At 46.1% G+C, this 25,385-nt stretch overlaps 1 protein-coding gene across 1 annotated transcript in view; it reads left to right on the top strand.

Moving 5' to 3' along the window:
• LOC147727581 (uncharacterized) overlaps positions 1-22,944 on the top strand; it is a 42,447-nt gene extending 19,503 nt beyond the window's left edge. The window contains exons 6-10 of the mRNA XM_086963648.1: positions 10,217-11,151; positions 19,934-20,000; positions 20,097-20,141; positions 21,709-21,936; positions 22,379-22,944. Coding sequence (XP_086819774.1) covers positions 10,217-11,151; positions 19,934-20,000; positions 20,097-20,141; positions 21,709-21,936; positions 22,379-22,807 — 1,704 coding nt within the window. The 3' untranslated portion in view covers positions 22,808-22,944. The remainder of the gene's footprint in view (positions 1-10,216; positions 11,152-19,933; positions 20,001-20,096; positions 20,142-21,708; positions 21,937-22,378) is intronic.
• The last annotated feature ends 2,441 nt before the right edge of the window (positions 22,945-25,385 follow it).

The following is a 25,385-nucleotide window of genomic DNA, read 5'->3' as shown; positions in this document are numbered from 1 at the left end:
ACACACTCCAAGGGCTCAATCCTGGACCTTGTTATTTCTAAAGCAGGCATGCATTCCATCTCTACCCCTATTCACGTAGACTGGTCTGACCACCTCCTCATCCCATTCTCTATTCAACTATCACACGCTATTACACTTGGCCAACCCAAGAGGGCTATCTCCTGGTTCCGTGATGTTAAAAATATTGATGTCGGTCCCCTCTGTAAATCAGCTTTGTTATCACTTCCAAGGCTAGACCAGAACCTAGATATTGACGATCACACCTCCCAATGTCTCACAGTTCTTGCAGATGAAATCAACAACGTCGCTCCACTCAAAAGCAAAAGGTTAAGGCCCACCCCCTCAGCACCTTGGTTCAACAAATCCCTCTATGAAGAAAGGAAGCAGCTAAGATTCCTGGAGAAACAATGGAGGCAAGTGCCCTCCACCGATAACTTGTCCACACTTCGCTCCGCAAGATCCAAGTACCACAAACACATCTTCCTTGGGAAAGCGGCACACTTCAAAACCCTCCTTGACTCAGCCAAAAATAGACCCAAAAAACTATTCGATCTCATCAAGTGTCCTGACCGCTCTCCCCCTTCCTCCAAGTTGGAGGACTCTGCAAAGAGAGCAGCGGATTTTGCTTTATTCTTCGACGAAAAAGTGAAATCTCTTGTGGATCAGGTCGCTCATCCTACCCCTCCAGAGGAGTGCAAGTCCTTAGCCGTTTGGCATAACTTTGACCCCATATCTGAAGATGCCCTTCTCAAGTGCATCTGCGAAACAAAGCCCTCCAACCATCATCTGGACCCCATCCCCAGTGGCATTGCCATTTACTTTTATACCCTTTCCCTCTCCTCCTGGACCACTCTGGTCAACCTCTCCCTCTATCAAGGCTCCCTTCCTGTCTCCTTCAAAACTGGGCAGGTCACCCCGCTTCTTAAAAAAACAACTGCTGATGCGTCTGACCTCAACAACTTCCGCCCCATCACTAACCTACCCTTTCTTGCGAAGGTTACAGAAAGATGTGTAGCAAAACAACTCTCTTGTCATATCAAGGACAATGATCTTCTTGACAGTTTCCAGTCTGGCTTCATTCAAAACTGCAGCACTGAAACAGCCCTACTGCAAGTGGTTGATGACGCTCTGAGGATCCTCGACTCGGGGGGGTCCTGTCTTTTAATTCTCCTTGACCTTTCTGCAGCCTTTGACACTGTCAATCACAACACCCTCCTCAACATTCTTAAACAGAGAATGGGCATGGAGGGCACTGTACTTAAATGGTTTGCCTCCTTCCTCTCTGATAGATCACAAATGATCAAAATAGCGAACAGTCTTTCATCTCCTGTGGCGGTAGGTCAAGGTGTTCCTCAAGGCTCTATACTTGCACCCACATTGTTCAACCTCTATTTAGAACCACTAGGAAATCTCCTAAGTAAATCCGGGATCCACTATCATCTCTATGCTGACGATACTCAAATCTACCTCAAGGTTGCCTCTACTCACGATCTCTCGATCCTAAGCTCTACTCTCGACTCCATTCATAACTGGATGTTTACTCATCAACTGATTCTGAACCCCTCCAAAACCGAATTCCTCCTCTTCTCCTCTTCAATCTCTCCTCCCCCGGTGCAATCTTGGATGGATCAGCTGAATCTACTGAACACTAAACCAATCATTGCCGACAGCGCAAAATCCCTGGGTGTCATCCTCGACAAAAAACTCAATCTAACCCCCCACATCAATTCCATTGCAAAGTCTGCCCGTTACCATCTGCGCCTTCTTTGGGGAATCCGTCGCTTCTTCCCGGAGCAGGACCTTATAACCCTGGTGCAATCGCTTGTCCTCTCCAGACTTGATTACTGCAATTCTCTTCTTACTGGCCTCCCCAAATCCCACCTGTCGCCCCTTAAATCTGTTCTCCATTCAGCAGCTCGTTTCATTTATGGGGCCAAAAGAAGTGACCACATCACACCAATGTTATCCACCCTCCGCTGGCTTCCAATCAAGGCTAGAGCCATCTACAAGACTGCTTGTATCACCCACAAAGCCTTGCACTCCTCCTCTCCTCGCTACCTGGTGAACAAACTGAAACTCTCTGGAGGCTCTAGACCATCACGTAATGCGGAAAATCTTCTGCTTGAACCTCCCACTTTCAAGAAGGAAAGAACGATGGCACAATCCTTTTCAGGCAACGCGGTGAGAATCTGGAACTCCCTTCCGCCGCAGCTCCGGACCACCACCTCCCCCCAGGCCTTCAAAACTGACCTCAAAGCTCGTCTCCTTCAAAGACACTTCCAAATGTAATTCATGCCCTCTCTATTATCCGAAGGAAGCCCTTCCATTATAGAAAAATCTACTTTACATGACTATGGAAGTGTCTTCCCAGTGTGTTCTTGTGGTCTGAGAGTCTGCCATTTAGGGCCATATGTATCAAGCTAATTAGCATTCGCAAAGGCCGAAATTCTGCGAATTTCGGCCTTTGCGAATGCAAATTAGCTAAATGGTATGTATGTAACACGTTTGATGCAAAATAAGGAATCGCAAAATTTGCTATTCCTTATTTTGCGATTGCACTTAAGGAATCGCAAATTTTGCGATTCCTTAAATGCAATGTATCAAAGAAAAAATATTCCAAAAATGCCATTAAGGATTTGCAAATTACCACCAACTTCTAGTTGGTGGTAAGTTGCGAATTCTTTTAAAAAAGCCTTTTTCAAAAAAAACAAAGGTGCCATATGACGCTCATACATGCCCTTATGGCATGTATGTGAGCCATATGCTCCCAAATGTCATTTTCAGGGGTGCAGCAGGGTGTTCTTGAGACACCCCTGCACCCTTGAAAATATTCCTAATTTGCGATTAGCAAATTGCTAATCGCAAATTCCCCCTTCATTCCTATGGGCCTCCTGGCCCATAGAAATGAATGGGTAATTTGCGATTAGCTATTTGCTAATCGCAAATTAGGAATGGTAAGGAATCGCTATGAAACAGCGATTTTGTACATACATACCGTTTTGCGAATTCCAAATAGCGATTCCTTAAAATTCGCTATTTGGAATTCGCAAAACGGAACTATGATACATATGGCCCTTAGTGCAGTATTATCTTTCTACCAGTGTTTGGTACTCATGTGTAACTTGCACCCGTCACTTTCTCTTGTAACACACTGTTTTCTACCTCCTACATTTGTTTATTTTCGATACCTGCACAAGTGCCACCATTCCCTACGTAACGTTTGTTCTTGTGCTTGAGTGCCCTCCATATATTGCAGTATTATACCTTTATGTTTACCTTGTATGCTTTTGTAACTTGCACAAGTCACTTTTTCCTCCTGTAATGCACTGTTTGCTACCTCTTTTATTTTGTTGGTTCACGATTGTCACTTTTGCAATGCACCGTTTGCTACCTCTTGTATTTTGTTGGCTCACGATTGTCATTTTTGCTTAATTTAATGTAACGTTTGCCTTTTTATTTGGTTCACTTGTAATGTTCTCATGTATCAGTTCTGTTCCTATTGTGAAGCGCTCTGACACCTTCTGGTAAAGTCTGCGCTATATAAAAATGCACAAATACATAAATAAATAAATAAATAAAGACCGTATATCTGGGCCACTAGTGCCCATGGTCCTTATATAATCACGAGCAATACTGCACAGTAGATACCAAATGCATCATAACGGTGTATAGGAATTGGTTTGATTTATGGTGGATGATCCGTCCAGCCAGCAGAGCCTCACTAGGTGGTGGCCATCTTGCACCTAGTGACAAGATGCCCCCAACCCCCCTCCCCCCCCTCCGTCAATGACATCCTTAATGACATCACTAATAACATATCAAGTGACATCCTTGATGATATCAATGATGGCATCATCCGGAGAATGTGAGTGCAGAGTTCAGAGTGCAGAGTGCAGAGTTCAGAGTGCCGAGTGCAGATTGTGAGTGCGGAGTACAGATTGAGAGTGCAGAGTGCAGATTGAGAGTGCAGATTGAGAGTGCAGAGTGCAGATTGAGAGTGCAGAGTGCAGATTCAGAGTGCAGAGTGCAGATTGAGAGTGAAGAGTGCAGATTCAGAGCGCAGAGTGCAGATTCAGAGTGCAGAGTGCAGATTCAGAGTGCAAATTCAGAGTGCATATTCAGAGTGCAGATTCAGAGTGCAGAGTGCAGATTCAGAGTGCAGATTCAGAGTGCAAATTCAGAGTGCAAATTCAGAGTGCAGATTCAGAGTGCAGAGTGCAGATTCAGAGTGCAGAGTGCAGATTGTGAGTGCAGAGTACAGATTGGTAGTGCAGAGTGCAGATTGGTAGTGCAGAGTGCAGATTGTGAGTGCAGAGTGCAGATTGTGAATGCAGAGTGCATATTGTGAGTGCAGAGTGCAGATTGAGAGTGCAGAGTGCAGATTGTGAGTGCAGAGTGCAGATTGTGAGTGCAGAGTGCAGATTGTGAGTGCTGTTTGTGAGTTCAGAGTGCAGATTCAGAGTGCAGATTCAGAGTGCAGAGTGTGAGTGCAGAGTGTGAGTGCAGAGTGCAGATTCAGAGTGCAGAGTGTGAGTGAAGAGTGCATTTGTGAGTGCAGAGTGCAGATTCAGAGTGCAGAGTGTGAGTGAAGAGTGCATTTGTGAGTGCAGAGTTCGGATTCAGAGTGCAGATTGTGAGTGCAGAGTACAGAGTGCAGGGTGCAGATTCAGAGTGCAGATTCAGAGTGACTGAGTGCAGAGTGAGTGTAAAGTGACAGTGAGTGCAGAGTGACTGCAGAGACAGTGTGTAAGGGTGCAGGGTGCACATTGTGTTAGTGTGCAGAATGAGTGTGCAGGATAAACAGTGTGTTATTATGCAGGGTGACATTGGGAGTGTGCGGGTGAGCAGTGTGTGAATATTTAGGGGCAGTGTGTGAGTGTGCAGAAAACACCACATACACCACACACACATACCACACACACACACCATACACACACCACACACATACACCACACACAAATAACACACACACAAACCACACACCTCACTCTCTCAACACCACACACTCGTCACCACTCACCACAACACACTCACCACCACACACTCACCCCCCCAGGCTCACGACCACAGACTCACCACCACACACTCACCACTACACAGAAAACAACACACACAACAACACACCCCCAGCCGTCAATGAATGCTTTCACCAGGCACAAACACCAACAACCATCAATGCACGCTTTCACCAAAAACAAACACGACCATGCATCAGTGCCGCTAAACACTCACGCACACAACAAACAATATCAGTGCAACTTTCACTAAACACACACACACACCAACAGCTGACAGTGCACCAGCCACTCTTTCAATTGGCACAATCATCAACAGCTGTCAGTGCACCCTTTCACCAACCACAGGCATTACCATCCAGCTCTGTACGCTTGACAACCACACTCACTAACAGCTCTTACTGCATGCTACCACCAGTCATACACACCTCAAGCCACCACTACACGCTTCCACCAAACACACACACACCAACAGCCATCACTGCACAATTCCTACAGGCACACACATCCACCACACATCAATGCACACACCAATTGATAACGCATCCACCAATTAATATTGTACCTATCGCACTATGCTGCACTTTACCTTAAAGTGCAGCATGCCACCATTGATAACATTCCAATCCAACACACATATCTCCAACTAACACCACATGTTTCCACTCCAAAACACATGCCTAAAACACATTGCCATTTACAATGCCATTATCTCAAACTCAAACAGACCCGAGCCCTAATGCATTCCTAATGCTTGATTCCTTCACCGCCCTCTCCCTGGCTCTCTGCCCCATCAGCTTTACTCGACCTCTTCCTGATTCACTTTTTACCTGTCCCTGCCTCGTCACACCGTTTCCCACCCCCCTTCCCGCCTCCCCTCCAGCCCACGCTTCTGTCCTCCTATTTTTCCTGCTCTGCACGTTCTACACTACATCACTTTCTACCTCTGGGTCTGATCTGCCACCCACCACATCAAGCCTGTCTGTGCACCTACCATTTTCTTGCCCCTCTCCCTATTTCCATCTGTCCGAATCACAATCTTCGCTTCCCGGTCTCATTTGGTCTCACCATCTCCGTCTGCACCCCCACCCCTTCTTTTTAATCATCCTCTCGTCCGACCAACTAGTTCGACCCCTCACTTTCCACTTCTGAAGTCTGACCATCTCTCTCCCACCCATCAACCTTCCAGTCCCCCCACTGTCAGCTCGCCGATAGCACCACTGTCAAACCCACACTTATTTCTTCTCTCACCATAACCTTCTACCCGCTTTCCTCATGGTTGTATGCAAGCACAGCGCTTACTACCCCTAACAAGACCCTAAAGCGAACTGCAGCCCCCTCGCCTCATTGTGCAGACCTCCCACCTTGCGGGTGCTACTTTTATCTACGTCGCCAGGTCATCAATCTTTTAAGTCACAACCTTATCCTGTTTATAATGATCATCAATATGCACTGTAGTCCATTTGGTTCCATTAAAGAAACAATCACTACAGCTCCCAGAACCCACCAGGCTGTCAAAACAAACCCCAGGACTACTGCAGTCTTGTCTTGTTTTGTGCCCCATCTTGCCCTCAGGGGCCGATTCTCGTCTCCAGCTGTGCCTGTACTCTCCCCCCCCCCCCGCCCCCCTCCCCCCATGTTGTACCTCCTATTCCAATCTACCTCCTCTCCCCCTTTCTTCCTACTTCCATGTCCTTCCGCTGTGCTGCAGCTCTCCTGGAATTTGCTCGCATGCTCGTGTATTTAAGTTGTGCACACGCCCGGTCTTATTAAGAAGCCGGGTCTGCACACCATTTAATTCATGAAGAGCCTCTGAGGCCCGGCCAGGGCCCAAGCGTTCCGCGTGCGTGCACACCATTTAATTTATTAATACATTAAATGGTGTTAAATGGTGCACACGTCATTCATTAAATGGTGGGTGGGTGCACACGGCTTGCAGTTGTCACTCTCCGCGTCTGTGCAGTCTTCAGGGTGGGGCTGGGCTGTTGAATGCCATTTTATTGGTCATGCGCATTGCGGAGCGCGCTTAATTAAAAGTGCGAGTGAGACTTGTGTGAGGCATCCCAGGACCCAGCCATGCCAGAGACTGAGAAACACCGTCCGTCACCGGACATAATTTCATTATTACTAGCCCCTGGTAAGCCTTGCCCTGCCTTCTGCTGCCCGCTCCCCTAGGGCCTGCCACTGAAGCTGCAGCCCAGGCCAACCCTCAGGTCAGGTCAGGTCAGGTCAGGTGAGTATGTCCGAGGCAGAGTGGTCCATGGTGGGTGGTGGCGAGGACGGAATTTCAGTGGGTGGCAGGGTGGTAATCGGGAGAGATACTTTGGAATCAGGAAGGGGCAGCTCTCAGAGTCCTCTAGCATGGCACCCTCTTTTTTCCTTGTCAGATTTTTATAGCGGGATGTTGGACCGAGCGTTTGAGCCAATCAAACACTCACCCCCAGTCAACTGATCTGGGTTTAATCCATCACCATCATCCCCTTTTGTATCGCTTTGTTCGCCCTAAATTAGCAGGGTATTCTCAGACGTGAGTCCCTTGCTCACTTGGCCACTGGATTCAAGATAGCCTGGCTGATGAGGATTATGAATCCGAAACCGGTCCCAGGATGCTTGTTTCCGGTCCAGGGAAGACATGGCATGGCAGTTCGGGCCTGGACTGTTCCGATGAGGCACAGGGTCAGACTGATTTGCATATGGCCATGTCTGAACTGGGGTGGCTGAGTGAGCTAAAGAATGGTGATGGATTAAACCCAGATCAGTTGACTGGGGGTGAGTGTTTGATTTGCTCAAACGCTCCGTCTATCATCCCCTTTTGTATCGCTTTGTTCGCCCTAAGTTGGCAGGGTATGCTCGGACGTGAGTCCCTTGCTCACTTGGCCACTGGATTCAAGATAGCCTGGCTGATGAGGATTATGAATACGAAACCGGTTCAGGATGCTTGTTTCTGGTCCAAGGAAGACATGGCTTGGCAGTTCGGGCTGGACTGTTCCCATGAGGCACAGGGCCAAGACTGATTTGCAGATGGCCATGTCTGAACTGGGGTGGCTTGGTGAGCAAAATAAAAATGGATTTAACTCAGATCTGTGACTGGGGGAGAATGTTTTGCCATTGTGCAACATTCCGTCCATCATCTTGTGTGTTTTGGTGGTGCATTTTTAGCACACCGTCACAAATATAGTACTGAAGCATGATGAGGAGTCATTTACAGACAGCACATTTCCCATTGAAATAGCCACTAAATTTGCTTCAACATGCAGTTTTACTTATAAAACTATACAGTGCAAAAAAGATCATGTATGGAAATTGGGTTTCAGCGAACATTTATCATTTGGGCATTACCAGGTAGTCTCTTGATTTGTTTTGATTCTATTCAAATCCTGGTTTCCATCAGACTTCCGATTTACAAAATAGTGTGCCTCAGGCTATCATTTGAAATATTTGTACAGTTTACAGGCATTTATTTGTAGTTGTTAGAATAAAATGGATATCCTGCAGCCTTCCTTTCACACTCCCTGTACCATAGGGAGATCGTTACATAGTTCGCTTAACAGCAATCCCCTCACTTTGCAGAAAGAGAAAGAAAAGTTAACACCATTCCCCATGTTAAAATAATAAGCAGCAATTTGTCAGAAGGCACAGCCTGCCATTTGACCTCTGTCTTGGAACACACACCAACTGTGACATTATAAAAACAAATTATAAAGGCGTTTTTATTGCTCTGCACTTTCTGAACTCTCACGTGGTTATTTTGGGGGTACTGCAGCACCCCACACCTCTACTTCCAGCACCTATGATCCAAGGTGACTGATGCTACAATTGAGATAGCTCTTATTTGTTGAGTACAATACTGGAGAGTTACACAACATTGGAATAGGAGTGTGAACTAGAAAAGCAAAGCTCTGTCCTAATGTTTCCACTATCAGCTGGATATTGCAAGGCATTTCAATGGACTTCAGTGCCCCTTGTTTCTGCTTCCTTGAAAACAAGAGAACAAAACGGTAAATACTGGAGAAATATTCATGATAATTTTACCAGAAATAAAAGTATCATTACAAATTATGTGAAATACGAATATGTCTAAACATGCATGTAAAAGAAGCTGCCAACTTCTACCATCTCTGCTTTATAAAATGAAGCGTGGTCATCAGTAATCACGCATTAACTTTGAGAAAGACGGTAACTCGTCTGAGAGACAGAGAGGAAATCGAAATTTCTAGAAATAAACACTGCTTCAACCAGTGCCCAAAAACAACACAGACAGTGGCAGTTTAAACCCACCCTGTCTTACTGATCTGGCATGCGTCCAGGTCGGCGACTGGTTAACCAGCCGACACCGCTCATAAACAATTCTATGTCAGGACAGGAGGCGAGGATTATGCTTAGTCTCATTTCTTTACTGACACATAGCAGCCAATCACATTACAGTAAAGAAAAACAGAAATAGGGCAACCATAGAGTACACCCATAGTATATAAACAGTCTCAGAGGTAACCACTTCCTCTTGCTTTGCTGCTCCGCAGCCAGTTAAGTCTATTTACCTTCTAATGCTTATATTGCTGTTGTTAATCTTATTGTTATGATTGTTTGTGCACTTGCCTTATCTTGCGCTGCTTTCTGATACCTGCGCGCGGCTTGTGTATGCTTTGTGGTCCGCCTTTCGGTGTGCTGGTACTGTTTTCGCGTCCGTTTTCGGCGCGTTTGTTGGGAGCGCGTTGCTCGCCTCCCAGTGCCTGGCCGTTTGTGCCGGTCGCTTTCGGTGGAGCGGGAGCAGGGGTCCGCGGTTCGCATTGGGAGCGCGAGCGCTCTCGAGCCGGTGTTGTTCAGTGGCATTTCAGCGTCGCGCATGCGCGCTGCTTTATTTCCGGCTCGAGGCATTTTTTCTTCACACGCCCTCCTGCCGGTTGAGTGAAGGACCGCTGTTAATCTGCGCTCAAGCCCACAGCCCTGAACTTTTGACCCCGCTTGACGCCGGAGCTCAGGAAAGAGCTTCGGTTGTATTTCATTGTGCATAGGCTCTGCCTAGAGTGTTTTTTGACGGCAGGCTTTCTCCCTCCACATTCAAATTGTTTTTTGCATCGAGTTTTACCTCAGTTTAAGCCTGCTTTGGGGTTCACACTCCCCCATTACTGGTATCTAAGATACTCCATATATTACTACAGTCTTGTGGGCATTGACTTTTGCATATTGTTGCAATGGCTGAGTATTATGAAGAAGATGAAGACTGTTATTATGATGAGGAGGAAGATACTTCTCTTGAATATGACTTAGTGGAGGAGTTGGATAAAGGTGTTCAACTTTCAGTTAACAAGGCACTGGTAAGGGCCATTAATCCCCTTAAACGCCATCTTAATGAATATGCCATTCAACAGGGCTGGTTGCCTCATTCACAAAAATCCGCAAAGTCTCCTGGTAACCCTCACAAATTAGATTTTCAGAGACTGGCGAAGGTTTTATCTTCAGACAAACCCAAGTCTTCTGCGTCTCTTTATGCGGAGGAGTCAGACCATGGTCAAGCCTCTTCAGGTCATGACTCTCCTCCTAAAAAGCGTCTCCGCAAGGAGCATTTTGTTGACGCCTTTGAGCGTCCCCCCCTTCTCAATTTCGAACCTGAGGACATTGTCCATCCAAATTCCACGTCATGGCTGCCCGCTCCAGCGGTGGCAGCTTACCTGGAGGCGCATGTTCGCCAACCCTTTGAGGCGCCTGTCCGGGCTCGGCTTCGCTCTGAGTGCCCGAGGCCTGACCTGGCAGACCATATTGCTGAAACCCCAGAGGTGGACCCTATGATGGTCACCTACCTTAAAAAATATTCTAAAGACCCCAAGAAAGGCCTGGACCGCTCCTGGCGGTCTTGTCAAGACAAGCTAATGGACATGTTGGGTCCCCTATCCAAGATCCTGGACCTAGGTTTCAAGGCCAAGGAAGCCTCGGCGACAGTTAACCCTGACGAGCTAATCGAATGGGCACAGAGGGCCGTATGCATGTTTGGGAACGTTAATTGTGCCATTTCAGCAGAACGTCGTCGATCCATTCTCCTGAAACTGGATCCAAAGTTGGCGGAGCTGGCCACCTCTGGGGCAGGTCCAGAGGCGCAGGGTCTTCTTTTTGGCCAGCCTTTTCTAAAGGAGTTGACTAAGTTTGTCTCTGCCTTTAGCGGCATTGATAAGGCACAAGCTTCCTTGCGCCGGGCCATGCGTCCGGTTTTCACCAAGGCCGGACGACAAAGGGGACGGTCGTTCGGCCGTGGATCTCAGCAACAGTCCCAGAGGGGTGGATCGCAACATCGTGGTGGCCAATACGACTCTGGCTACTCCACCCGCGCAAACTTTTATCCTTCCAGAAAAGGAAAAGGCCAGTATGGCAAAGGACGTTCCGGTGGTCATCAGGGACAATACCAAGATTCCCACCCTACAGGTGAGCCTGATTCATGCATGCGATGTGATGTTGGGGGGTCGCATTCAATTTTTCCTGCAGAATTGGCGCATGCTCTCCGGCGATGCTTGGGTGCTACAAACTGTTCAGGGGTTCAGAATAGAATTCTATCACCCGATGCATCAGACTTGTCCCCCTCCTTGTCTGCGTTTTTCTCTTCAGGATCAGGTTTGTCTCTCCGAGGAGATAGACTCTCTTCTGAAAAAAGGGGCGGTGATTCCAACCACCCGTCATCCGAAGGGGTTTGCCAGTTCTGTCTTTCTGGTCGAGAAAAAAGGGGGCGGTGCTCGTCTTGTTCTCAACCTGAAAGACTTCAACGGCGGAGTCGTCTATCGTCATTTCAAGATGGAGGGCATCCATCTGTTGAGGGATCTCCTTCGAGAAGGGGATTGGATGGTCAGACTGGACCTCAAGGATGCTTATCTTTCGGTTCCGATTTACAAACCTCATCGCCGTTTTCTCCAGTTTCTCTGGCAGGGAGTCTGGTACGAGTATCAGGTTCTCCCGTTCGGTCTTTCGTCAGCACCATGGTGCTTCACGAAGCTGTTGAGACCAGTTGTGGAACATCTTCGGTCACTGGGTGTCAGGTTGATTATTTATCTGGACGATATTCTCCTTATGGCGGATTGTCCTCTCAAACTTCTTCAATATCTGGAATTATCCATCACTCTTTTACAGTCTCTGGGGTTTCTAATCAATGTCCAGAAATCGGTTTTGGTTCCAGCCCAGCGTATCGATTTCCTGGGCTTTCAGATCGACTCGGTTACTTGTCAACTTCTCTTGCCCAACCAAAAGATGCGTTATATCAAGAGAGAGTTGACGTCTGTTATTTCCAGACCGACTGTGTCGTTGAGGTCGTTGGCGCGTGTAGTCGGTCTGCTGGCGTCATCCATTCAGGCGATTTTTCCGGGTCCCCTACATTACAGGGCAATGCAGCGCCTGAAAATTCTTCATCTCCGGAAAGGCCTCGGATATTCCGATCAGATTCCTCTTACGGAGGAGGTCTGGTGGGAGATGCAGTGGTGGTTGGACCACATGGAGGCCTGGAACGGCCGAGCCCTCTTCGGTGTGTCTCCGGATCTGGTGATCGAATCCGATGCCAGTCGGTGGGGCTGGGGAGCCCGTTGCGGCTCGGTCTCGACCGGGGGTCGTTGGTCCCCTCAGGAATTGAAACTTCATATCAACTGTCTGGAGCTCCTAGCGGGTTCCTTTGCGATCAAATGTTTTTCTCCCCTACAGACCAGTTGTTGTGTCCTTCTCCGGATGGACAATATCTCGGCAGTCCGCTATGTGAACAAACTGGGCGGGACCAGGTCCAGAATCCTGGCGGAGATCGCCAAAGATTTTTGGCACTTCTGTCTGCAGAAAAAGATCACTGTTATTGCGGAGTACCTTCCGGGATGCCGCAATCAGATAGCGGACTGGCACTCCAGGCACCTTCGGGATTACAGCGATTGGAGGCTGCATCCCCGGGTCTTCCGTGCTCTCCATCGGCGTTGGGGTCCTTGCCAACTAGATCTCTTTGCCTCACGCCTCAATGCGCAACTTCCGCATTTTTACAGTTGGAGGCCGGACCCTCAGGCTCTGGCCACGGATGCCTTTCTCCAGCAGTGGCCATCGACCCTCTGTTATGCCTTCCCTCCATTTTTAATGATTCCCAGGGTATTGGCCTACTCCAAACGATTTCAGACGGATCTGATTCTGATTGCCCCTCTCTGGAGGGCTCAAGCGTGGTTTCCGGTCCTTCTAGAAATGTGTTCGGCCCCACCGTTTCTCCTTCCCCCATTGTGGAATCTCCTGTTGGACCCTCTCGGAGGTCCTCATCCCCTGATCCTCTCAGGCTCCCTCCCTCTTCTCGCGTGGAGGATCTCGGGGATCGCTGGTCGCTCCCGGGCCTTTCAAGCGACGCTTCCAAGCTCCTTAGTGAAGCTTGGGCTCCCAATACTCACAAACGGTATAAGGGGTCTTGGAAGCGTTGGTGTGATTGGTGTTCACAACAACAAGTTGATCCCGTTTCAGCAGATATCAGCATGATTGTTAATTTCTTGGCCTCCTTAGCCACCTCTGGTCTGGCTTATTCGACTATCAACGGTTTCCGGTCTGCTATCTCGGCGGGTCATGCCCACATAGATGGGAAACCCGCGGGTGAACATCCTTTTGTTTCCAGGTTGCTTAAAGGAGTTCGTTTTGCAAAACCTCCCACCCCTAAATATGTTACCTTGTGGGATGTTTCTGTTGTCCTCAGATTTTTGGAGGCCTGGCCTTCCAATGCTTCCTTATCTCGCAAGCAGCTTTCTGCAAAACTGACTATGTTGCTATGTTTGGTCTCTTGTAAGCGCGTGTCGGATGTGCACGCTTTGGATCTGGCGGGTCGCAGCTTCACTCCTGAAGGAGTTTCCTTTCGTCTCTCCAGACGTACCAAATCTAATACGCCTTCTATTTCTTATCCTTCTTTCCCTTCTCACCCCAACCTTTGTGTGGTTCAATGCCTGAAGGATTATGAGGTGAGTACTGCTTCTTTGCGCTCAGACATGCAGGGTCAACTGCTGATTGCATTACAAAAGCCTTTTTGCCCTGTTTCTCCAGCTACCTTGGCGCGCTGGGTGCGGGGGCTTATGTCTGAAGCTGGAATTGATGTTTCTGTGTTTGGCGCACACTCTGCACGTGGAGCGATGGCGTCCAAAGCTTATTCCATGGGTGTTACTCTGTTTGATATCATGAAGGCTGCAGATTGGTCATCTGCTTCTGTGTTTAAAACTTTTTACTTTAAGCCTATCGATAGTGTTGCTTCTGTGGTGGTAGATCAGCTTTAAAAAAGCATAATCGGAGCCTCCTGTCCTGACATAGAATTAAAAATTTGCAAACATTCGTGACAAGAATTTTCAATTCTATTAAGGACTAGGAGGCGAGGATTATCCCACCCGTTGTATATGCATGTATCTATTATATTGTTGCTATGCAATACTTCATGGATCTTTCCTAATGAAATGTGATGAATGCTTTGGTTTTTTCTTTACCCACCCTTTATTTGCTCATGATTACACAGGATGTGTATTACGGCTTTGTGTCTCTTTTCAGGCTCTGATCCCAAGTGAGGTTCCTCCGGCTCCGCCCTTGTGGACGTTCTGCTGCGAGTTTCTTCTCCTCGTTGGCCTGCTTCTGTTCCTGTGGCTTTTGGAAGTTCCTCCGCCTCCACGTTCGGATTTTGGTCCTTTCGAATGATGTTTTCCTTGGTTTCTGATGTTTAATTAGTTCTTCCTACTGGATTTTGGACAAAGAAAGAGGAAGTGGTTACCTCTGAGACTGTTTATATACTATGGGTGTACTCTATGGTTGCCCTATTTCTGTTTTTCTTTACTGTAATGTGATTGGCTGCTATGTGTCAGTAAAGAAATGAGACTAAGCATAATCCTCGCCTCCTAGTCCTTAATAGAATTGAAAATTCTTGTCACGAATGTTTGCAAATTTTTAAATGTTTAACTATAGAACGGTGCTTTTTCCCTAAAACTCCAACCGCAGGCGGAAGCGTGGGTGCACGTGGGCAGAGCCAGCGTTGCACGAAACCTCATGACGTCATGATGCCTGCTGCGCGGGGATTGGACAGGGGGCTCGGGGGCAGCGTTTAAATAGCAGGAGGTAACGAGGCTTGAGCAGAGAATCTCAGCATCCTTTCGGAAAGGACCGAACGAAACTTCCTGCTGCTGCTGACCAGGCTGACAAGCTTCACCAGCCAGAGAACTAATTCTCCTGATTCACAACAAAGACAAGGTAATATGGCTTTAAAATAGGAGATTGCTATATGCATTTTTCCAATTGGGGTTTTATGCAGAATGTATTTTAGGCTATGGATATATAACAAAACGTGCTAACTGCAAAATGTAGTGTTTCTTATGGATGAGGATGCTTACACAGCTGCAAGCAGTGAGATGCAACCCCAGTTTTACTTTCAGATTGGTTCGTTTATAGCTGAACCTTAAACATGGCGTTAAGATTCTGTCAAATTGGGAGTGCTTATCACCATGTTTAATGTTCAGATATCAACTACCAGTGGTACTGGGGTTTGCTGTACCTGGGTCTCCTCACATGCAAAACATTGAATGTTCAGTGAGATTATTTGCATTTGATCACATGTTTAATGTAAAGAATTCAGGAACAAACCCCATGCATTTTAGGTTGTTCAGTTGACAATTGGTATCCAGGCCTTTATCTCCTGCCAATTACATGTTTCCTGGTATTTTTTTAAGCCATGTTTAGTTATTATACAATGGATAATTCTGGGAGCAAACTAATTCCTGCGGATTTAGCAAACAAGAAAATAGATGAATGGGGAACTTTAGGAATTCGACCAGGATCACACAATTTGGTCACGTGGGAAAGCTGGAATTAGAATTCTGGACTCTTGGTTCCAAACTGATTTTTTTTTAGGAAATAGGACAAATATCGTTAGGTGCGTCACTCTAGGTCACATAGAGAACATTTTTTGCCTGAAATGCAAAACAACATTTCCTCAAAATTATTTAGCTGCAGCGTACTTGGCCGTGTTTTCAAGGCCACACAGAAAAGGCTGTGACCTCAAGTGACCACTTTCTTGACTACAAGCATTCATTAAAAAACTTGATCGGCATGTGTGCCAAAAAAATATGGAATTTGTGTGTGTTTCATCATTCGTTATGTTTGTTGTCGTTATATTTATTCACTCATCCCCATTCCTTTGAGAATAAGAGGATGTCTTTCTTGTAGATAGAAAGACATCTACCTATTCTCCGAGGCTGAGTGTAAGAAAAATGACAGGGTTTATGCAACTTTGGCATTTTGTGGAAAATTAGCTTTGTGTACTTTATCAAGTTTTAGCCTCAGGGTAAAACGTAGGAGCCCCCAATGAAGAACAAGTTTTACCCGTGGCAGCTCAAAACTATTTTATGAATTGAAATATTTTAATTCGCCCTGTCAAACATTTGGTGAGTCTCCCACTTCTGTTTGTAAGCCCCTGCGTGTGGCAGTGGCAGGGGGAGGGGGGGGGGGGGGGGGGAGGCAGTTATCAGATAGAACCTCAAAACCTATGGTTAGAACAGAAGTGAGATGGAAGGAGGCAGCCAGGGTGACAACAGACACTATGGATGCTCTACGGGGTCTACACGAGTGAGGAAGTGACCAGAATAGAGTAGAAGGACTGAATGCACAGTGCAGATGAAGCCCTGTGTAGGCCCCACGCCTCCCACTGCATCAAATCTGCACATTTTGCCTCTGAGCTCGTGGGTTCAGCTGGACAATGTGTGGCCAGAGGGTCACTGAAAAGAAAATGGAGGGATTTACACGAGGATAGGAGTCGATTGAAGGCAATGCACTTCAAGCGAAAGCAAAAATACACATACTTAATGTGTGTGAGTCAGTCATTAACAATGAATGTAAGCAAATATATTACTAAATTTTCTTTTTCTGTGGCCCCGGTATCCGTGGGGTTTCAGGCACATTACCCATAGCTGCATTCTGAGAGAATAAATCTCACTCATTTGTACTGAGACTTGCATGCCTGACACCAAAGGTGCCTTGACAACTAAAATCGTAGGTTTGAAAACCTTCAAATGTTGTACCCCCGGGCTTTGAGATTCCTTCGACTACAGTGTGTCTGATCAGGGTTATACACAGAAAATGGCGGTAGTGTTTCTCATCAGAGAAAACGTCCGCACCTACTGTTATAGTTATTCTCCCCGGGTACGTAATGCGTGAGGTATCAAATAGAGGTGCACTGGGAACTTGATAAGACACCCACCACCAGGAGTGTTTAAGCAATGCAACTGAATGCAAATACCACGAATCAAAAGAGAAAACCAAATTCCACAAGCACCCTCTTAAAAGTCCATTAATATATGAACATAAATGCAGTTATTTTCAAGGTTATTGTATCAACATTATTGAGTGGTTCAATGGCAATTCAAAGTACGGGTCCAAAACCAAATCTTGTGCTTCAAGTTCTTTATTGTTCAAATAAGTTAAAAGTTTCCCAGCTCTACACTGCCGACACGTGTTTCGCCCTCTCCAGGGCTTTTTCAAGGCTATCTTGTACTGGTCTTATGTTGCTCTGGCATCGGAGAGGTCTAGAGTTCGAAAAGATACTGGTATGAGGCGTATGTGCGAAACCTATTGGATGACTTGGTCACAGCGAGCTTATTTCGGAAAGTGGGTTCCCTCTAGGTAACTTTAATCTTGTTTAGTCCCTCGTGGAGCATTGAAGAACAAAAGTGATTTAGATGCAGATTTGTCTTGTTCTGGGAGTGCGACTCGCTGCGTGGAGATAAATTCTGTCTTGCTGAGTGAAAGAATATCGAAGACCTTGATAAGTCTAATTTTCGTAGTTTTGCGGCGCCGAGTCTCCACTGCAAAGTGTGTCTGATCAGGGTCTCGGGTAATTGGCGGGCAGATTCGGGAGGCCAGACCAATTTAGAAGTCCTTCGTCATAACAATGAATGAGAAGCGTGCACCACTGCATAGGTCTCACTCTCAACACTGCATGGAAAGCTTGCACCACTGCAGAGGCCCTGAGTCTCAACAGTGCACAAGGAAGATTGCACCACTGCAGAGGCCCTGAGTCTCAACAATGCACGAGGAAGCTTGCACCACTGCAGAGGCCCTCACTCAACACTGCATGGAAAGCTTACACCACTGCAGAGGTCCTGAGTCTCAAAAGTGCACGAGGAAGATTGCACCACTGCAGAGGCCCTCACTCTCAACACTGCATGGAAAGCTTACACCACTGCAGAGGCCCTGAGTCTCAACAGTGCATGAGGAAGCTTGCACCACTGCAGAGGCCCTCACTCAACACTTCATGGGAAGCTTGCACCACTGCAGAGGCCTTGAGTCTCAACAGTGCACGAGGAAGCTTGCACCACTGCAGAGGCCCTCACTCTTAACACTGCATGGAAAGCTTACACCACTGCAGAGGCCCTGAGTCTCAACAGTGCACGAGGAAGCTTGCACCACTGCAGAGGCCCTCACTCAACACTTCATGGGAAGCTTGCACCACTGCAGAGGCCCTCATACTCCATTCTTCATGGAAATGAGCGCATAACTGCACAGGCCAGGAGTCTCAGAAATGCACGGGGAAGCTTGCACCACTTTAGAGGCCTTCACTCACAACACTGCATGAGAGAGCTTACATGCCTGCAGAGGTCCTCAGATTCAACACTTCATGGGACGCATGCGCCATTGCAGAGGCCCTCATACTCCATTCTTCATGGAAATGAGAGCATAAATGCACCGGCCTGGAGACTCAGAAATGCATGGGGAAGCTTGCACCACTTTAGAGGCCTTCACTCACAACACTGCATGAGAGAGCTTACATGCCTGCAGAGGTCCTCAGATTCAACACTTCATGGGACGCATGCGCCATTGCAAGGGCCCTCCATCGCAACTATGCATGGGGATGCTTGCATCACCGAAGAAGCCCTCAGTCCTAACAATGCATGGGGAAGGTCAAATTGATCAAAGGTTTTTAGAAATGTCACTTGTAAGCACTTCTGATAGATCGCACAACAAGAAAACTTTACATAAATTATGTATTAAGTTTGTCAGGAGTTTGAAGAATTGCTAGCAAGTGTGAGAATTTCCCACATCCCTGTCGAACGAGCAAGCTGGTGTCCCAGAGCACTGGTAGGATGAAGTATGGAAGGTTAAAAAGGTTGCTTTTAAATTAAGGTGGACTGACAGGAGAATTTGAGCTTTCAAAATGGGAAAGGAAGGTTTAGAGATGAGGAATGCACTGGTGCTAAATTGACCAATCATATGTTTGGGAGAAAAGGGCCTCAATGCTACCAGGGTCGTTAGTTCGTTTTGATAAAAATACATTTGGAATTGTGTATAGTGTATTAGCTTGTAAATAGCATTTGTGATATTATACTATGTGAAACGCGACAAGAATAGGTGTTTCTATTAGTCAGTTCAAATCAGGAATAACATGGCATATTATTAGGAGGGTGAATAACTGCATAATTCTCTCTACGGTAATTACTCGTAATTACCACAAAATGACTCCTAATTATGGGTAACTGTATGAAAACAGTGATCCAGCATTTAGCTCAATTGTCTTAGTGCAAATGCATCTTTGCGTCCAAAACAGGCCTGAGGATGCATTTCGCGCTAAAATATATATCAAAAAATACTACAGGACCCGAACAGCAGAAGTCGGTAACCCCTCACTGTTAGTATGGTGTTTCTGTGCTCCAGGAGTAGGATTTGTGCATCAAATTACTCTTAATTACTAAAGTTGGCGTAATAGTGTAATTTTGGTAATTCATAGGAGTAATGCTTGATTACTGAAATTACTGCAATTACTCTGGGGTAAGAAACATTTTGCCCAGTCCTACATGCTATGCACCAGAGACACAACTGTAGGTCTCACAGTAAAAAGCCAGCAGATGCACGTTTCACAAGAGGTCTTTTGTTCCAACAGTTGCACTGTATATAATTAAACCTATATTATCTGTTTATAGGTTGACAATGAACATGAAGTTTGCAGTGCTGTGCCTTTGTCTCCTCAGCGTGGCCTGTGCTCTGCCGGTAGGTACCGCTGATGCTTTGTGTAATTTCACACCAAATGTTGTTTTTGACATGATTGAAGAGAAAAATATAATTTGACTCTGTTGTCCTTGACAGGCACGCCACCGATCCAGACGTTCGGCCAGCATGGAAGACAGCCAGGTGAGGATCCAGTGCATCTGGAATGTTTTAATTTTAGCAAAAGTCCAATTCCTGTTTGACACTGAGATCTAAGTGATCCTCGTGAATTGATCTGACTACAAATAGTTCCAACAAATAAAATTAAGTATGATGGTTGCAGTAGTGATGAACATGCTTTTGAGATGAAGGTTTCATTTCTCACGAATTTAATCTGGAAATGTATTTTTCTCTCGTAAATTTGCTAAGTAGGTGCGTCATCGATTAGAACCTTCCTCTTCTTAATAGCGTCCCCTCTCACAGTACCCAGTATTCCTTACTGGAACCAGGAATACCCCCGAACCCAACCACCACCTTCAAACACTCCATTTTGTCTTTACATTCTGTTTTTGCCACAAAACAAAGGACTCGCAGAGCAGGCAGCACCTAAGCCACCGAATTTGGAGTCTCACACTTTTTAGGTCTGGTGCAAGACAATATATTTTCATTTTACGAAAATTATTTCTACAATATAATTACTTTATAGGGGCTTTCAGCCAGTCCTCCTCATCCCTTGGTCTGCTTTTGTGTCATTCACATTTCAATTCTGACCACAGCACTGACAGCAGCATCCAGTGTGAGGCAGTGGGTTAGTCAGCTTCAACTATTGGCTGATTTTACAGCGTGTAAATTCACGTCGCCCTTTCACAAGGCGCATACATGTTGTTCCTTTCAATGGCGGAGAATCCTATAGTAAAGTGTGCTTTTTCTTTTGACTGTAGGCAATATATTTTTTATATTGACAAGGGCCCACAGTTTCCCCAACAACAAAGTTTCCCAAAATCCATGACAACGCAAAACATGCACTGACAAAGCCAAACAACTGGGATACAACGCCAGACCTATTGGCTTTGCCAATTCTGGTTAAAGTTGCTTTTATAAAGTATATAAATATTGTCACATTGTAGCTGCCTGAAATTATAATACTTGGTTTATTCTAGTCTGCACACCTCCAAAGAGGTTGCAACAATCACTTCTTGCTTCCTTTTGTGCCTACTTGTAAAGCAGAATCAGTACTTCTGATGCGAATGTCCCTTTAAGGACAATTTTATGACGTAAGCTTCACTATCATGATGAATAATATATGTTGAAACAACAAGTCGGTGGTATAGGAAGGTGATAGACAAAGGGTTTCCTATGTGATTTCAAAGTGTTTCTGTCCATCTAAAGCATGTAGGAGAGGACAGCCACCAACAGTTGTGTATTGTAGACTACCTGATGGGAGGAAACTGAGATGCTCTGGTGAAAACTACTGAGAACAGTTGGCTAGGAATGCGATAGCAGAGTGTCTGCACCACTATATCTAGTAACAGCAGCTCCAACTGTATTGGGCTTTTTTGCCATTACAGAAATGTCCCCCCCCCCCCACCAAGCAGATCAGTACCAACCCAGTTTTTGTAGAACAGAATATCCGGTGCTGCAAGGCCATAAAAATAGCTTTGAAAGAAACAGGGTAGCTTGAGGTCCACCACAGTATCCTATCAACAACATGCAATAAATCACATGTGCTCAGTACTGTAGTAATTCATTATTCTCACTGCTCACTTTTCAGAACTCCTCAAAAGATGTCTCCACTGAAAGCCATTCAGACTCTGACTCTTCAGAGGAACAGCCTGCGGCCACTACTGCTTCTCCTTCCACTGAAGCCTACATCGATGACTCTACTCAAGGAGACACTGCCGGCAGAGGAGACAGTGACAGCGTACCACTGGAAATCAGGGCAGCGGACGATGAAGACCACTCCGTCGAAACAAAAGACTGGAAGAGCGCCGGTGCCCAGGTAAGGACCCTTATGGGACAAGGTGGGTCACGGAAGATCCTGAAATGACTAAAACAGCTCGGTCTGTTCTCCAAAGAGGCCATTTTTAGTTGACGCCCCTTCTCACTTGCCTTAATCCAGAGTGCCTATACTGCCCCAATTTACTCAGACTGGCTTTTCAACGGCCCGACAACGTGGTCACACTTTGCCACACTGATCCAACATACTATGACAAAGGAGCTAATTTACTAATGAAACAAAAAAAATAGCCATCAACTGCACAAGTGTGTTGGGTGCTATGCCACAAGTAAAGTTAAGCTTAGATGCTCCTAACATGAAGACAACAAAAACTCCTCCAGAAAAAATATTTTTTCAGCTGCACTCGGGACATGTAGATATTTTTTATGAAAAGTCATGTTTAGTAGTTCAAGGGATGTGTCTAATTTCTGTTTATGTCAAACAGGCTATTCTGGATACCACCGCTGAGCAGGGTGATGCAGCCACAGCAGATGCTGACGATACTGCCACAGATGATGCTGACAGCCACACCAGCAACGAGAGCCCTGAAACCCAGCCTGACCACAGCGTGGAAGAGGACAGTCACCCAGACAGCCACCAAAGCAACGAGAGCCCTGAAATCGATCCTGACCACAGCGTTGAAGTGGACAACAGCACCAGCAACGAGAGTCCAGAAGCCCAGCCTGACCACAGTGTGGAAGCGGACAGCCACCCTGACACCCCCGCCAGCAACGAGAGCCCTGAGCAGCACGTGCAGCTCCGGGGTCTGAAGCAGGCGACCGCTGAGCCCGACACGGAGAGCAGCGAAAGCTCAGAAAGTCAGGAGGACTCAACGCCTCATGACAGTGTTGAGAGCCACGACGTGTCCCCTTAAAAAATACCCCAACACCAAGGATGCAACTTAGATGCCCAAGTCCTGTTTATCTTTGTATGTGAGACAAATAATATGCCAAAATGGCGTTCTGTTTGTTAACGTTTTTTTAAAAAGATTGTATTGCCATTCTAAGGTAGTTCTGATTGTATTTAACACTTTATGTACAGCATTCACCAGCACACTAGTAGGCAAAACCTGACCTTCCTTCTGTCATGTGCAATAACTGCAGACAAGCTACTGCTAATATTACCTAAACTTTTGATTGTTTTGATATGAATATATGATGTAAGAATGACATGAAAAATAGTTTTATCCGTTTTGAGCTGTTGTTACCTCTTATAATGCACACTGTATATTTTTTTGTAATTTTTATAATTTGAATAAAACCTTAAAAAACCCTGGATTGCAGGATTATTTGCATAGATCACGTTGGTATCAGAGTACAATCTGTCAGTTAAGGTGAAGCTCACTTTAACAAACTGATATATAAAGTATAGTGATGGGGTAATGTGATTGCACTGAAAGTGTGGACATCTGCATATCTGAAATGGGTCTGCGGTTTCTAAAGACTGACCTGTGAAGAGGGCTCTTGAGTTTGTTGTGTTGGCCCTCTTGGTAAATTCCTGAATGTTTGTGTAATCCCTCTATACATGGGAATCAAAACAATCTGGTCTTCCCCATTTGGTGTAGGGTTATCATTCTTGTAAGGTCAGTTGCAAAGAATTGGTTCAACAATCAGGAGAGTGGTAAACTCTGACCTGTTGCTTAACCCCTTCGCTGCGGCGGCTATTCTGCCGCAGCGCTAAGGGGGAGGCGGGGCTGCGCGGCACTCCTGTGCTCGTGACGGAACCGCTCCATCACGGCCAGCGGGTGAGCTGTGCTTGTGACGGAACGGTTCCGTCACGGCCCGCTCGCTCTTTAGAACGTCAGCGCAGGCACGGAATTCGCGCCGCGCAGGCGCGGCGAGCGGGCCGTGATGGAACCGTTCCGTCACCAGCACAGCCCACCTGAGGCTTGTGACGGAACGGTTCCGTCACGAGCATGGCAAGGGTTAAAGCCTTTTTTCTGTGTTTCCCCTAGCACTGGTGCAAAAAAGGCTGCCTAGCACCCTGCCGCCATGTTGCAAGGGTACCTGCGCTGCTGGGGCGATTGTTCATGTGCAGGAAGGGACACCTTCCTGCACATAAACAATCAATAATGACAATTTGCTCTCTATGTGTGCTGCAGAATGCAGCACACATGGAAAGAACCAAAAACAAGGAGAAATTAATATTTGACCCTTGTATCACCTGGTATTTCATGGCATTCGTTTTTGGTGCTGCCTCAGCCTTGTAAATCTGGGGCATCATCAAAAAGCAAAGGGAGTTGCGGTGGACCACCCACAGCAACACACATTGCACGCCTCTTTACCACCGAGGGCTGCAGCAGAAAGGGGCATATTTAGAAGGTGGCGTTAAGTCATGGTAAGTGGCTTAGTGCCACCTTGTTAATATGGAAAATGGTGCTACGCCACAGAAACTTTAAATACAGTGACTCTCCGGTGACGATAGGGGCTTGTAAATATGCCCCAGGGTCTGAGGCTCATTTACAATGTGCAAATTCTCTATCTTCCTTTTACAGTGGCTTGTTTAATTTTAATTCTCTCATTATCTCTCTTTGCTGAGAAAATTGTAACATGTAGCTCATGGCTGCTCCCCATCTTCTACACCACATGCTGGGCACGATTCACAGAACTAACTTAAGACAAAATCCTAAACTTACTACCATTTTGGTATTCACAGAAGACACTTACTCATTTTGGTATTCACGGAAGGCACCTACTCATTTTGGTATTCACAGAAGGCACTAACTTACTCATTGATGAGTAAGTGCCTTCTGTGAATACCAAAATGAGTAACTTACTCATTTTGGTATTCACAGAAGGCACTTGCTCATTGATGAGTAAGTTCCTTCTGTGAATACCAAAATGAGTAACTTACTCATTTTGAATACCTTACTCCTTTTGGTATTCACAGAAGGCATCTACGCATTGATGAGAAAGTGCCTTCTGTGAATACCAAAATGAGTAAGTGCCTTCTGTGAATACCAAAATAGTAATAAGTTTAGGATTTTGTGTTAAGTTAGTTCTGTGAATGGGGCCCTAGGCTCCCAGCCCCTCATGTTTATAATCAGAGGTAAAAAAGCTACACAGGTGCACATTCAGAAAAATGGTATTACCCTTTTATTAAGTATCTTTTTGGGGGGAATCACAGACAGAGCAGTGCACAAACACCTACGACAATTCTAGATTTCTCTGCTCACATCTAATCCTGAGCTAACGGAATTACAGAGAGTAGTAAAGCCATAGATTTCCTGTTAAAGAGATGAAGAAAATATGCTTCCATTTGGAGACATTTCCCCGCCTTCACACTAGAAAAAGGAAGGCGTTTGGCTCTATTTCACATCAAAGTTCACATCTAAGTTGAACACTTCCACAGTTGTTTTTAGGCACTAAATTTAAGTACACGAATTGGTCATGACCAACATTGGGAATGGTGATAATTAGCCTCAGAGATGTGACGTTATGCAGTTTGCCAAC

This window comes from Lissotriton vulgaris, chromosome 3_1 (assembly GCF_964263255.1).
Source record: "Lissotriton vulgaris chromosome 3_1, aLisVul1.2, whole genome shotgun sequence".
NCBI classification, from domain to species: Eukaryota; Metazoa; Chordata; class Amphibia; order Caudata; family Salamandridae; genus Lissotriton; species Lissotriton vulgaris.
The sequence above is the reverse complement of the archived record's forward strand: the minus strand, read 5'-3'. Positions and strand labels throughout refer to the sequence as shown.